At 35.5% G+C, this 16,305-nt stretch overlaps 1 protein-coding gene across 1 annotated transcript; it reads left to right on the forward strand.

Moving 5' to 3' along the window:
- The first annotated feature begins 3,303 nt into the window (after nucleotides 1-3,303).
- Nucleotides 3,304-15,794, forward strand: LOC128211137 (alpha-centractin). The gene is made up of 11 exons (XM_052915580.1): nucleotides 3,304-3,427; nucleotides 6,028-6,092; nucleotides 7,124-7,199; nucleotides 7,523-7,648; nucleotides 8,309-8,433; nucleotides 9,309-9,525; nucleotides 9,951-10,043; nucleotides 10,953-11,127; nucleotides 11,426-11,487; nucleotides 11,983-12,023; nucleotides 12,283-15,794. Exons 1-11 carry the CDS (start codon nucleotides 3,380-3,382, stop codon nucleotides 12,383-12,385), a joined length of 1,131 nt encoding a protein of 376 aa, XP_052771540.1. The 5' UTR covers nucleotides 3,304-3,379; the 3' UTR covers nucleotides 12,386-15,794.
- Nucleotides 15,795-16,305: the final 511 nt, after the last annotated feature.

Raw genomic sequence — 16,305 nt, forward strand, 5'->3', positions numbered from 1 at the left:
ATATGATGTAGGGCTGTCCACCCCGTTAATATGATGTATATTTTTTGTCTAACCTGTTTTTGATGTAGGATATTGTGTTCACCCTGTTAGTATGATGTGGGGGTAGTTTGTCTATCCTGTTGATATGATGTGGGACATTTTGTCTACCCTGTTAATATGATGTAGGATTTTGTTGATGTAGGAAGAGAGGAAAGATGGAGAAGAGTGGATAGAAGAGGTTAAAGAAGAGTGGAAAGATGAAAAAGAAGAGAGGGAAGATGGAGAGAAGGGAGTAGAACGAAGAGGGAGTAGAAGAGAGGAAAGATGGAGAAGAGTGATAGAAGAGAGGGAAGCTGGAGAAGAGTGATAGAAGACGAGTGGGGAATATGGAGAAGAGGGAAAAGAAGTGAGGAAGTATGGAGAAGAGGGTATAGATGATGTGAGAAAATGTAGAAGAGAGGGGAGATGGAGAAAAGTGGATAGAAGAGAGGGGAGATGGAGAAGACGGGGTAGAAAGAAGAGGGAATAGAGGGAAATTGGAGGAAGTTGAAAGAAAAGGGAGAAGAAGATAGGGAAGATGGGTCAGAAAGAGAGGGAAGATGGAGAGAGGGAGAAGAAGAGAGGAAAGACGGAGAAGAGGGAATAGGAGAGAGGGAGATGGAGAAGAGGGAGTAGAAAGAAGATGGAGGAGAAGAGAGGGAAAATGGAGAGAGGAGAAAGAAAAGGGAGAAGAAGATAGGGAAGATGGAGAAGAGGGGTCAGAAAGAGAGGAAAGATGGAGTGAGGGAAGAGAGAGAAGAAGAGAGGAAAGATGGAGAAGAGGGAAGAGGGAGAAGAAGAGAGGAAAGATCGAGAAGAGGGGTGAGTAAGTAAGAGAAGATGAGAACAGAAAGTAGAAGAGAGAAAAGATGGAGGATAGGGATAGAAGGGAGGAAAAGAAGAGAGAAATATTGAGAAGGGAGTAGAAGAGAGGAAATATGGATAAGATGGTGTAGAAGAGAGGAATTAGGCCAGATCATGGGTTGAAGAGAGGAAATAATGAGAAGATAGAGTAGAAGAGGGAAAGAGAAAAGATGGAGTAAAAGAAAGGAAAGATGGGAGAAGAGGGGTGGAGGAGAAGGGTGAAAGAAGGACAGGCGAGAAGCAGAAAGAGGAGAGGCCGGACAGATATTTAAGAGGAAGCAGGGGTAAAAGAAGGTGAATGGAGAGGAGATCAAAAGAAAATAGTAATAAAGAAAGTCGATTGGATAGTTCTCGTAACATGCGCGACCACATACGCATGTACGATGGTGGCTCTGAGAGCCATATGGAAAGACAGAAGAGAAGACAGATCTCGCACCATGCACGACCACACGTACGAGCGGTGGCTCTGAGAGCCGGGTTCGAGAACCAGCACCGCTAGTTCCCGTACAAATTGATCCAAGATTGAAAACCCTGGTTAATTGTTTGTCATAACGCAAAATGTGGAGGTTTAAATGGCAATTTTCTATATCACTTTCCGTGGAAATGTTGTGTCAACAAATGCGCGCAGTTATAAACAGAAAACCTACATGTTAAAATATCCTAATTTCATAGCTTCATTATGGAAAGATATTTCATCAAAAGTGAGTAAATTGTCATATTTTAGCGATTTAGTTATATTTTCTGTGTTCCGTTTTTCTTCTTCAGTCTATTTTTATTATTTATAAGTGTTCTATAAATAAATGTATTATCATACTAGCAATTATTTTCTATTTTGGTAGCGCTTTTAGCCATAACAATGAAAGGTGCGAAAAAAGTGGCCATAAATGGAAACATATTTTAATTTAAGGTTGCATGATGTTTACAATCGTCATTTATCAGTATACCCCGGTTTGAATACATATTTGTTTTCATAATAAAATATATTTCATCTCCATACAAGTACTCACAATAAAACAAGACTTTTCTGAGGCATCGCATTCGTATTTTGCATCTTGCTTTTTTTTCTATATAAAAATAATTTCTGTTCTGTTTTTTAGTAAAAAAGTCATAAAACATATTTTATATAATATTTTTTAGATTAATGTAATTATCCTGCTGTTCATGATAATTAAAATATGTTTATTTCACATGTATATCTGATATAAACTTTTATACCATTCCAAATGGTTTTAACATCTTATGAAGATGTGCCTCACTAATTAGGATGTACAGTGCAGGTTGTTCTATGATGGCACAATTCCCCTTAATGAGCAGGATGAACAGTACGAGTATGTTCTTTGACGACACAATTCCCCCTCACTCAACAGGATCATCATCTCCAGTGATTGTATCACTCCGCAGGGAGTATACTCGCAAATGGTTGAAACCGCATATACATACGCAACAGGCAGGACTGACTGTTTTTCAAAATTAAAGTTCCACTATTTACAATTTAAAAGGATAAAAACCTCTCCAAGTGACTAATATTTTATATGTTGGCTGGGCCAGAGCTGATTGGAAAGCATCCAGGCTGGTCTTGTCAACAACGTGTTGTGGCAACTTGTTCCAAAGCCCGATGGTTGCGGGAAAGTGATGGATATTGTGTTATATCTAGAATGTTAAAAAACTGGTTGGTCTTGTGTTGTTGCGCCGGTGTTGGGGGTGTCCCATTTGAGGTCGATAAGCATGTCGGTGATGCTGCTTGTTCGGGCTAAGTCATGTTTCACGAATCTTGCAGAACGACGTTGAACCATTCCTAGTTGGTTGATTTGACGTGATTTGAGGCGTATTCAACAGAAGGTCGAAAGTAGGTCTTGAAAGCATCAGACTTGGTGCTTGAGGTAATAGATCGTATGTTTTGCATGATGAGGGATATGGTGGAATTGGCTATTTTGGTGATGTTATTAATGTTTTTTTTTCAGGAGAGGTCTGAAGAAATGGTAACACCAAGGTATTTGGCATGATCTGCGGTGTTGAGTATTTTGCCGTGGATACTATAGGTGTTTGGGATAGGATTTCTGTTTGTGAAGATTTGGATGACTTCACATTTGTCAGGTTCGAAAGCCATCTGCAAATCATCATTCTCCCAGGATTACTCCTGCATAACTTCTTAGTAAACTTAGATAATTTAGATATTCATTTTCTGTTCGACTAGTTTTCATCTTAACTTCAAGGTTTTTTTAAAATTATTTCTAGCCCTCTATACATTAAAAAAAATAACCATTTGCATGTTTATTTTGAATAACTTAAACAATTAATTTATTAAATGGATAAAACAAATAAAACTAAAGAATTTTATACTATTGCAACCGTTTCGACTCAAATACGTTTTGACTAATATGAAACCCAGTCAAAGAACCAGTCTGGATAATTTACCTGGCGACTTCCGCTTCCGGTTGATTACAGTTTTGCAGTATTTTTTTGTAAATCTAATGATTTTGTAGTATTTAAGCGTTTCATGGAGTCATACGACGTGATTGCAAACCAGCCTGTTGTCATTGACAATGTAAGATTAGATGTCATTGACGGAAAATCTTTGATACTCTGTAGTTTAAACAAATCTGCTTCGGAGACTGTAAAATGAGTCATACACTGGATGATTCTCGGAAATTGAGTTTATGATTCCAATTCATCAATATTTAGAATGAACTAGAACAAATCGAGCTGTAATTGATAAAGTTCATGAAAAAACAAAAGTGTGCTGGGTGTGGGTCTCGAACCTATGACTGTCAACACACATGCACAGTACTCGACCGACTAAAATTAGGGGTTGACTGCAAGCTAGGTTGAGGCTAGATCAATCATTTACCTTTTTTGCTAAAGGTGTATCATTATACTATCCATTTTATGTGCGAATAAAGGCAAATTCTCGAGTGTCAACCCTGCATCAAATACTCGATATTATAATTTTCAGAAAATCCTTGTACAACGCGCATTTATATATAAAGTGCAGGGTTAAACATAGTTCTTAGTCATGGTGTCTGGAAGTATTGTTTTTAAAATTGGGCTGTGTCTTTTGTTCATAGCCTCATAGTCAATGCTATAATTTTTTAATCAATTGATAATGTCAAAACCAGGATACTTAGGTAAGGCCCATTCCCCGCTATTTTCGGAGCGAAAACAAAACCACCGCATTCACTCGGCACTGCGAGGCCACCTGAAAGGTAAAAACACATCCCATCCCGCTATCCCCAGTATACCCCTGGACCTGGGGGAGGGGGGCGTGTTTGCAATTGACTGGTGCAGGGATCGAATTTAACGGTCGCTAACTCGCAAAATGCGAGTAAGAATCGAAAAATGCGAGTAGAAAATCCTGGCACTCGAATATTTTAGCGACCACGAATAAAATCGTCGAATTCGCTCAAACTCTCCTTTGCGCTTTAAAAACTTTCCGCAAGTTTACTGCATAACATTCGGAACTCCTCGGCCATTTTTTCAAAAACAACCTCGGATGTATGCCGGTACATCTGTTGAAGTAGTCCGTATTTTTTTGAATAAAAGCATTAATTAAATGTAGTGTTTAAGAGTTGTATTCATTGCTCTCAGTTTAAATTGATTGCCAGTGAAGTGTATTATTGCAAACATGATTACGATTCCCAAGAGTTAAGTCATAAATTTTAACTACTAAATAAGATTACTACGCGATCTATTTGCAGCGGACTTAAACGTACCACTTTTTAAGTATGTAAACCGTCCATATACATCTGAGGTTGTTTTTTAAAAATAATGGCCGAGGAGCTCCGAATGACTGCATAATAGATAATCACGTGACCCGGTATATGGACGCTTGTCGCTGCGTACAAATGTTACTATCGGATATTTAAGTGAGCGCCTGGAAGATGATCATGTGACCGTGTATGGACGCTTGTCGCTATACTCAAATGTTATTATCGGGTATTTAAGCAAGCGCCTAGGAGATAACTGTTTTTGTCTGGTTTGTGATTCGCAACTGTCAAAAAAGAAGAGAAAATTAACCACGTTTTGTTACGCGACAAGGCCTGGAAAGGTGAAAAGGCTGACAGCGACGCGGGGATTGACCGAGAAGCCCCCCAATAAAACCAAACCTAGCGAATAGTCATGAATTGTCGGTACTTTGTCGCAAACCAAAAATTCTCGGTCCGATTCTACGGCATCTGTCAGAACCGTCAAAAAATAGGAAACGGAGTTGAACACCAAACTTTTGTATGCAACAACAGAGAATAATGGCAATGTTGAATTCAAAGTGTAGTGTGATGTTTGTAAAGAATTCGTCAGCGATAAAACATCAACTGTAGGCATTTCAGTATTTTATTTTTTATTTACTAAGCAACAGTTCGCACCCTGCCCATATTACTTGCTAGATCCTCCATGCTTTGGTCACGTGTGCAATATACATTACCATCGAAAAATGTCAGTGTACATATATATTTTCAAGAGAAAAACATCTACTCTGTGTAGGATTCGAGTCTATGAACCCCTGCTTGCAAGTCTGGTCCTCTACCCAACTTGACTTACCAGGCACTTGGCTACTCAGTCGCATTGAATGGCTTAGAATAATGACTGTTACACTCCTCCCCACTTTACATTTTGAAAGTATAAACTTTGGTGGGGAGGAGTGTCACTTACTACTAATGATTCAAGGCTTTTAAGTAACCAGGAGCTCAGTTAGCCCAGCTGGGTATATGATTTATTTATGTAAGAATCAAAAACAAAATGTAAACGTTTATAGTTTATTCTTATCTCAGTGCACTTGATAAACAATGAACATAATGCTACAACAAAACTACTTGTTTATTTGGCAACTAACATGAAGTAAAACAGCCTTTAAATAAGTGCTAGTGGAACAAAAAAAATGGCACTAGCAAAAACTTGCTAGTGGCAAAAAAAGTTAAATTCGATCCCTGTGGTGCATAATGCAAGTATTTTGGCATTTTTAAAATCTGATTTAAAGAGTTTCATGTGGGTTTTTTTGGTTCAGGATTGTCCACATAGTTTTTTCTGATAATGTCAAGTTATGTATTTAATTGACTAAAAAATGGACAAGAGATTGCATTGGTCTTGTCTTCTTCTAACACTATTCACTACAGAAGTTGTAATAAATATAAATAATGAAATATATATTTTCAGGGCTCTGGTATCATCAAAGCTGGTTTTGCTGGAGATCAAATTCCCAAGTACCACTTCCCGAACTTGTAAGTAGAAAATAATATAACCATTTTTAACTCACACTTCTTAATTCAAACTTTTAGTATGCCAGTACATGCACACAAACCTTCCAAAACAGTGCCTGATTAAATTAGCATTAAAATTATGAAAAATGCAATGAATTTTGAACCTTTGAGTATCAAAACGTAATAGATTTAATCAAAACAGCCTTTTAAAAACTACGCATAAGTATAATGGACATGTAAAGTATTAATCAATTAAATTTTGGAGAGTTAAGCCTAGCCAATTCAAGGCAGCGTTATACTATCCCATTCAATTTTAACCCTTTGCATGCTGGGTAAATTGTCGTCTGCTCAAAAATGTCGTCTGGTTTATTCTAAATTTCTTTAAATTTACTTAAAACTTTGGGGATATATTGACTGAGTGGCAAACAGCTTGGAACCTGACCAGGCGCAGAGTAACTCGGTGTCTGGTCTGGTTCCATGCTGTTTGCAAAGCCTTTAAAATCGCCATCAGCAGCCTAAGGGTTAAGGAGAAGTCGCTGGCAGGGAGTGGTTTTTGTTTGCAACTGGGTTAGGGCCTACATGAGTAATGATTACTTAACAAGACTTCATTACTTTGAATACTTGCTGTTGACAAGCTTTTTATTGGTAAATACACTTATATAGTATTTGTATGAATATTCCCCAGAAAAGTATCATGACGTAAGAAATTCTTTGGGAAAAAAATCTGCTTGTAATATACAGTTTGGTTCAAAATCATTCCTGAAACTCTGTGCTTAGATTTTTTGTCTCATGTATCAACTCAGTATTATTTTATCTGTTTAGTCTCAACCCTTATAGTCTGAGTTATTGAATGTCTTATACATGTCAGTTTTGCCTTTGTTCAGTAAAGTAAAGAACTCAATTTGTTCAGTAGAGTTTACTTACAAAGAAGAAATACATAGTCAGTGTTAGTGATATTTTAATCCATTTATGACTGAAATAAGTAGTGAATAATTAGAATATACTTTTGTGACTGACCCTTAGGTAATCAAATCATTACTTATATCATGCAGTGTTGGGCGGCCAAAACATGTGCGAGTTATGGCCGGCGGACTTGAGGGAGATATCTTCCTGGGACCAGATGCAGAGGTAAACTCAATTTATATTCAACTTGATAGGAAAGTACAGTTCTATGACCCAAAGGTCTTTACAAAGGTGTTTGTTGGAAAACTCATACCATCATTTAAATTTTTAAATTTATAACAAAAATAAGGATTGCAGATGAAAGATTTACAGTTCTAAATATGCTTTTAATTCTATCATTGGAAAAACTCTTCTTGGAGAAAAAGTGCATGGTTATTTATATTCTTTGGTTGAAAAATCAAATTTGAGGTACTAAATGTATCTATCAGATACTTTGAATTATGTAAACATCAAGAAATGATTTAAATGTTTGTTAATTTCTTGTGTAGGAGCACCGAGGTTTGATGTCAATCCGGCATCCGATGGAACATGGCATTGTCAAGGATTGGAATGACATGGAGAGAATATGGCAGTATATCTACTCTAAAGACCAGCTACACACATTCTCAGAAGAGGTCAGTAGGATATTCAGAAGTTATTTTTATTAGTTTAAGCTTAACAAAAAAATCATTTGTTTCTGATTTCCCAACCTATCCCGACCGACCCTAGATTTTTATTGCCATTTTTATGACCTTTCGTATATATTTTTGAAATAATTTTTTTTTTATAGTTTATAGCACAGGAGAGACTCAATGTACCGAGACCAAATGCAATTGTTTTCAGTGAGAAAATAATGTTAAGACATACTGCAGTCTGCGGTAGAACAAAATTGAGAAAAACATTTTCTTATTAAAAATCATTTTGAACAGCTTTATAAATAAATAAATCATGTTATATATCATGCTCATGTTTCTGAGCAGAAGCTAGTTATGGGAGACCAACATGAAAAGGTCCCATATTGTGTGATACTGCAATGGGGCTTGAGTTAACAAAATTTAATATTCTGTCCGTGACAAATTGTAATCATTTGATCCCAGTTGGTCTCAAAACCATGGGTGAAAAGTTTTAACAGCACACAGCCACATGTCCCTGAAGATGTTGAAACATTTTCATTTAGGGTGAAATTGTTTAAAATAAAATTGTTTATTAACTTGAATAATACTTTATATGTGATATAAAAGTATATTTCTATTATGTATATTGTATAATTAATGAATCTCTCATTTTTTTTTCAGCATCCTGTATTGTTAACAGAAGCCCCATTAAATCCTCGAAGAAATCGTGAAAAGGCTGCAGAAATATTCTTTGAAACGTTCAATGTTCCAGCCCTGTTCATGTCAGTGCAGGCTGTACTTAGTTTGTAAGTACTCTATGAGGGTTATCATGGCTTCTAAAAACCGAAAATTTGTCGGTCTGGACCGATTTTGACTTTGCTGGACCGATTACAGTCACAGAAAATGGCTAAAAAATCAGTCCGAAAGTTGTTCATTTTCTTTTCAATTTCAGTCCAAAAGTAAGTAAAGAACTAAGAAATTGCAATATACAAACATTGTTTGTCATACCACATCCCCAAATACCAGGGGACATTCAACATTGTGTTATAGTCATGTTAAGGTAGAAATAGGTGTTTGTAAAAATGATTTTTGCCCAACAAAAATTAGAGGACCAGGTTTATGTTGTATGAAAGTATTAATAACTTGTACAAACATACTGGATCTTGGAAGTGAGCATAAAATCACTGTAAATCCTTTGATGGGTATTAAAATCACAGCAGTGTTGTTGTTTTTTCTGACCACTTTAGGTTGGAAGCTAGGTCCAATTCCCTATGTTAGTGTTCTAACATGTGTTTTTTTTCCCAAATGTGGAAATGAAAGTCCAAATATGTTTTTGGAAAAATGTTAACAAATGTGTATTGTTAAATTATCTTCTATTATGTGATTCTTTTTTTATTTGTATCTATTTTTTAAATCATTCTAAAAATTACTTCTTAACAAAATATCAAATTTTAGTTGGGACATTTTTCCGCAAACAAAAAGGCCCTCACCCCCCAAAATTGTGACAGACACCTTCATGCAAAATATACAGCCATTTATGTTGGCCAGTAATTCACCGTCTGTCAAATGTACATGTACAATTAAGTTTTCTTCATTCAAATATTGGCATGATGGCATTTCCATTTCCCTCTGAGCATGCATCTCCTTATCATTTGCTAATAAAGTCATATTTTGTGACCAGGTATGCTACAGGGCGGACCACGGGGGTAGTATTAGACTGTGGGGACGGTGTAACCCATGCGGTACCAATCTATGAGGGATTCGCAATGCCCCACAGTGTGATGCGGGTTGACATAGCTGGGCGGGATGTAACGCGGTACCTCCGACTGCTCTTGAGGAAGGAGGGATATGATCTACACACATCTGCAGAACAGGAGATTGTCAGAACTATTAAAGAGGTTTGTTCCACAAAATATATTAAAGAAGACGCTTCCAGGATATTTCGTGTAAATTTAAATGATCAAAATCAGTATTATGGCAAATCTGGTAAAGAGAATATTAAATAATTTTGTTTTGTAGTTGTATCGTGACTTCGTCTGAACTACTTATAGAAGCCTGATGTTATGTGTGGATAGTGACAGCTAGCATACTAGCCAATCATTTTTAAGAAGCATGCCACTGCCAATATTTGTATATAGTTGCAGTGATGAATAATTTTGGATAAGCAAGTCTGACTGAATTCATATTGTGCTTGGCATCTCTGTTCAATAAGCCCTGCTATAAATAATCTAGAAATACAGCAAGCAAGGAAAGCCTGTAACCATTCCATGGGTTGTGTTCTTATTCTAATCTTGTATTCTAATTTTGATCACTGTACTTGCAGAAAGCGTGTTACCTGTCCATCAACCCATTGAAGGAGGAGTCAATGGAGACAGAGAAGTCTTCCTATATGCTGCCCGACGGCTCGTCAATAGAGGTGAGTGAGAAAGACTCTCAGAAATTCAGAGCAAAATACCTGTGGTTTATCATTAAGATAACTCTCCCTTCATGTACACTCCTTTATAGCTCCCCTATCTAGGTGAGACAGACTTAAAGATTTTTAACAAAACATCATGATAAAATGAAAAAGAGGTTATTCTGTTAATACTTTTCCATTGCCTGATTTATACTTAGGTGGTTAGGCAGTTGAGAGTTGTTGTATTGTTTATCATAAATTTAATGTCCTTCTCTAATCTGTTTACTTTCAGTTTTCATTGTATATTATGACAGTGGTTAGTTTCTAGTGAAATGAACACTGGATAAAATCTTGTGCAATTTAGTATGTAACTATTTTGTGCACATTGTTTTATCATGACCTGATAAGTGATAATTGTGAAGGGCAATTATGAGTATCTCTATTCTGGCTAAAATATACTCTTCGTATTACAGATTGGCCTGGCCAGTTACCGAGACTGGGGGCTACTGTTTTGTTCAAACTTAATACGTGACAATTGTTAAGCACTTTCAGTTTTTCATCTATTCAGGCAAAAGTATGCTTTCCTTTTTACAGATGGGTGCAGTCCAATACCGAGTCCCGGAGTTTTTGTTTCAGCCCGACTTATACGGTGACAATTGTGAAGGGCATTCATTAGTTATTAATCTATTCAGGCTAAAATTAACTTCCTTTTACCGATCAGTCCATCCTGTATCCGGGCGACGGAGTTTTTGTTCCAGCCAGTCTTGATATGTGATTGATCTATTTAGGCTAAAATATATTTTTCCTATTACAGATTGGTCTAGTCCTTTACGGAATCCCGGAGTGTTTGTTTCAGCCTGACTTAATAGGTGACAATTGTGGAGGGCATTCATTAGTTAATCAGGCTGAAATGTGCTCTTCCTATTACAGATCGGTCCGGCCCGTTACCGAGCCCCGGAGCTTCTCTTCCGGCCAGACTTGATAGGTGACGAGTGTGAGGGCATCCATGAAGTTCTTACCTACTCTATACAGAAGTCAGACACCGACCTTCGCCGGACACTTTTCTCCAATATCGTCCTGTCTGGAGGTTCTACACTGTTTAAAGGTATGGTAGTTTATTTCAGTGGTGCACACATCTGTGTTAAGGGTAAACGTATTTTAAGAAAAGCCAATAAACAGTATCTATAGTATGAAAATGGCTGTCCCTTAAATGTATTAACACAGTGAATACAAAAATAGTTTTGTTACAATGGAACATTTTTTCATGTTGTGGGAGGTCGTTTATTTTTGAAGATGTTGTGAATCAAATATTCTGAGTATTGCTTTGTGACTGCTAAATTGATTAATACATGTAATTAAGATGATATACAGTGATGATTTATCATCTTTATTTTATGTTTCAGGATTTGGAGACAGATTATTAAATGAAGTTAAAAAATTAGCACCTAAGGATATTAAAATCAGAGTAAGTGTACTTTACTTTTAGTTACGATACAAAAAAAACTGTTGTAAACATTAAATTTGATAAGAAAGAGTGGTCTGGTGGTAGAGATATCCGCCTCCCACCTTTCTGTACCTTGGTTTGATCCCAGCCTGGGAAATCTCAAAAAGGACACCAGTTTGTTACCCTAAGTTTCAATACCCTGTAAACATTAAAAAATCAGTTAGAGAGTGGTATCTCTTTCCTCAGTGTAAGTGGGTTTGATTCTCACCAGAGGATCGTAGTCTTGGCTTCTAAAAACAAACTCCATAACTGGTTTAGGTTAGAGACACACTTTCGAGTGATTTCATTTGTATCAGCTTTCCGCTGATATCTCAATTGAGCTAAAATAAATAAGGACAACTAAAAATCGAATTCGTCAATCAATCAACTTTAATCAGTCATCATACAAGTAGACATGTGTATATCTTATTGGAATGATAACTCCTTGAATAAGTGAATAATTACTGTGTTTTTCAGATATCTGCACCACAAGAAAGACTATATTCCACATGGATAGGGTATGTAGAGAAGTGGGGGCTAACATCTATTATCTTAACAATACAGTGGAGTAATGTGAAATTATTATTTTTTTACTATGTTAATTGTAATGTAAAAAAATAATGAAGATACAGGCAGGAGTAGTATGAAAAGTTATCTTGTAGAAAATTGCTCATAAAGACACATCATGGTTGAACCATTTTTAGAAAACACATACCACGCACGTTGTTTTTTTGACATTCCTGTAAGAAACACTAACATTTATATTCTTTCTTCCAGAGGATCAATTCTAGCATCACTGAGCACGTTCAAGAAGATGTGGGTATCCAAGCGTGAATACAATGAGGAGGGCGTAAAAGCCATCCATCGGAAAACATTCTAGTACACACCTCCCCGCCAAGTGTAACGAAAGGAACTTTGGCTTACCAAATCAACTTAGGACCTTTCATTATTTATATTTTTCGTATTTTAAGTGGATTTGGTTTGTGGTTTTAGAGATATGAGGCCGTATTCAATATAATTCTTATCCTTATATTCAAACATGCCTCAGTGATTCCATTCAGTCTTTTGGTCAGTTATTTTAACTGTCCATTCAAATCACTCAGATACTAGTTGAAATAATATATTTATGTTAGATCCAAGTTGATTGTCTAATACGGCCGATGGCGGTTATGAAGATGATTGGCAGAAAGGAGACACCAATCAATACAGAGCTGTCCGGCACTTAACTCTTTATACTTGTTATCCGTGTTTTATTAAGGACAGAACAGTTAATTTTTCAAAAGTAAAGTAATAAGTTCTTTTATTAATTGCCCATATTTGGATTATTTCTTGAATTGTATATCAATATTCAAGTAGTTAGTAAGGCTTTTTTTATGTAAATTTTTAAGTTTGTATAATGGTTTTTTTTCGCAATTATTTTAATTGGTAACATGGTATATTTATGGACAATGGATTGGATTGGGAAATACCAGAACTTATAAATGCACAATGCCAGTGTTGTGGATACACATGTATTTCTTAGGTTGAGTGCAAAACTATAACTCGTGTAACAGAACATGATTTTATTTATTTAGAATCAGTACATTTTTGCATTTACCGGTAGGCGTTTTGTGGACAATGATGTATGAAGAAATAGCTGCTATTATTTATATGAAATCATGTGCAATATCTATCATGACATTAACAGTTCGTGTATACTACGTGATAAATTGTGCCATAAATGCTACGTTGGAAGACAGTATTTTGCTTGGAATGAAGACTAAACAAAAATAATTTTAACATTTTTTCACTATTTTAAATGAAATATAGTGCAGTCTATGCTGCTTCAAGAGCCTGGCCTTCGGTCTTTTACCAGAGTTTGATTGAGTTTATTTTCTTAAAACTTTGACAAACCTTTTCGCACAAGTGCTGCCTGATGGAGCACTGTCAAAACATTATTTTGGAAACAGGTTTGTCAAAGTAGATGAAGAAACTAATCATCCAATCAAACTACGGTAATTAAACGAAGGTGGGGCTCTTCAAGCAGCATAAACTGCCCTTTGTTTCATTTAAAATGGTGTAGAAAAAAGAAAAGTTATCTTTGTTTTAAGTCTTCATTTTAAGCAAAATGTTGCCTTGCGACATAGCATATATGACGTAATTTATCACGTGGTACACACACACTGATTAGGTATCATCATGGCTTGGATTCTTCCTGGTGTGGTAATAATTCATTTATGTGTTCCGATACCCATGGTACTTTATTTCTTGCCTAAAGTTTACCGTATGTGTACCTCAAAAAGTTTTGAGCATTGCTGCCACATCAGAATTAAAAGTCAGTCAAAAGTAATTCAGAAACTTAAATGTTCACGCAACAATAAATAAGTAGGTTGTTTGGCCTGAGCTGGCCCACATTTTGAAGGTTTGGTAGATTTGTAATTGTTATTTTTTTAACCCTACATTATTATTTTTTAAATAGATGGGATAGAAAAAGACCAACGGAGAAACTTATCAGCTTAAATATAAAATAAAATGAAGACTGGAAAAACCGACTTTAAATGTTATTACAGTACTAAAATCAAATAAATGGTCCAATTTTTTTATTTAATTAAATGCACATTCAGTTAGTACTGTAGTACTTTAGTTCATACATACTTGGTTAATGTTATGTAAAGACATTTATGTGTATTTTGCGAGTAAGATAGATGAGTGCGTCAAAATCTGTATGAATCTTATACTCATCTTAAACAAGTTTGTGCTATACATGGCAAAGATATTCTTCTCTAAGCTTTCATAATTGGAAACAGGTTATGCAGTGTATATATATATATGAGCAGCCAGCTTTTACTAGTCAACACTGAACGTAGAAATATTTAAGTAATGAAACACTTTATGTATGTTCTTGAAATACTTTGTTCTCAATGCTCTATATTTCTGAATCTCTACTTTTCTGTGTTACCTACTTCTATTCTGTTATACTCTTTTGTTAGTCCATCTAGACAGCCGCTTCAGAGTCTTTTACGATTTTTGTTTTGGGGACTCGCTGGAGATCATGAATGTCCAAATGTTAAAAAAGTTCCCTTTACACGCAGTATTGTGGCCAACTCTTTTGTACATTATACTTTTCTTAAAGTTTAATCAGTTCAACACCAAAGTATGATTATCATACATGTACTTTTTCAACTGATTTTACTCCATTCTCAGTCAGAACTTATGTTTAATGAGTAGGACGGACAGTGAGAAATTTTGGGCTCCCGTTACCTGATCGTCAATAACCCAGGGGGTACCGGTATATTCATTTTATGCTACAGAATGAATTTGCAAAGCATAGATTTACCTATTTTAAAGCACTGTAAAGAAACCATGTCTGACACAGAAGGAAGCACATATTTGAAGTTTTGTTTATCATTTGTCAAATAAAAAGTGAGTTCTCTCAATAATTTTGGGGAAGCTGTCTATGAAAAAGGACATGGAGAAACACCCCTTTCATTCACCTCAAGAAGGCTGTCGATAAAACACATAAAAAACACCAATCATCAGATGGTATGGCTGTTTTGGTCAGGTACCGGGTACTAAAATTGTACTCATCCATGCCCTTGTAGTAAGGATGATAGATTAAATGCTTTCTTTTTCTGCACTTTACAAACAACATGATGTTAGTAAAATTTAAATACTGCCACTTTAGCTTTTAGCATTTTTATGTAACTGCAGGTTGTAGCATTATTATATATTTAACTGCAGATAGTAACGAAAGCTAGAAGATTCTCGTAAATAAAGCACCAAGTTGAGACTTGCATGTATTTCTTATATTCTTATTGGCATTGACTTATCTGATTATTCTGATGCATATGAAAGTGAAGTTTAATGTTTGTGTGTGGATTATCATTACATGAGGTTCCAATTTCAGATTTTTAAGAAGTAGCGATTCTGTCAAAAAGAAAATCAGTTACTTCTGTGAAACCTATCAATGTTTGCATTTAATGCTTAAGTAATGTAATGATTTCATTTATTGGTTGTATTCAATGTTAATTGTCTGATGAAATATTAGTCTATTGTCTGATCACGGATGGAATTTAATTATAAAGAGAATGGAAAATATACCATGATGGAAAACCAGAACTTACCCGTGTACTTATATGTATTTTTTGTAAAGCAAAAATGTCCACCTTGGCGGAGCTGCTACAAATGGAAAGCATGAATATTCTTGTGTGTATGTATATTGTGTATTACATCATTCAGTGTGGTATAAATACCTTGGTATTTATATATTATATGCTTCAACATCCAATTTAATAAATGTGAACAAATTATCTTCTGCCTTTGTTTTAACTAAGTTGGAGTATGATGTCATGAACAAGGGCCTATTGGAGTATATTGGAGTGTATTATTGTCCAAAATCTGTTTGTAGCTTATGATCCATCAAACCTGGTAATAATGTTTGATCATATATCTTATTATATCTGATTAAGTTTGATAATCAGTCCCATCACTACCAGAGAAATATTTTGTAAAATGAGCTGTCCAAGTCACATGACAAATTTCCCCAAATGGGCAATGGATAGCTAATATCAGAGCACAAGAGATATAACACTGCATTAGAAATTTTATTGATTTCTAGATATCATGTTTCCATGGTGACATAACAACAGAAAATAAACAACACAGTAACAATACATCACTTTAAGCTAGATGTATACGAAAAATTAGAATAATTAATAAATAATAACAACATAATTATGCATAGCAAATTCAAAGAACACTTACTAATTTGAAAACAATTATATCTACTTAAAAGAATTCAGCAAAACTGATGAAGAGCGC

The sequence above is a fragment of the Mya arenaria genome, chromosome 12, assembly GCF_026914265.1.
Source record: "Mya arenaria isolate MELC-2E11 chromosome 12, ASM2691426v1".
Classification (NCBI taxonomy): Eukaryota; Metazoa; Mollusca; class Bivalvia; order Myida; family Myidae; genus Mya; species Mya arenaria.

Excerpts from the sequence above, each read along its gene's own strand:
- LOC128211137 (XM_052915580.1), top strand. The coding sequence starts at position 3,380 with ATGGAGTCATACGACGTGATTGCAAACCAGCCTGTTGTCATTGACAAT. Across the intron at positions 11,128-11,425 it reads AGGTTCTACACTGTTTAAAG|GATTTGGAGACAGATTATTA; the intron begins GTATGGTAGTTT and ends TTTATGTTTCAG. Across the intron at positions 12,024-12,282 it reads CTATATTCCACATGGATAGG|AGGATCAATTCTAGCATCAC; the intron begins GTATGTAGAGAA and ends TCTTTCTTCCAG.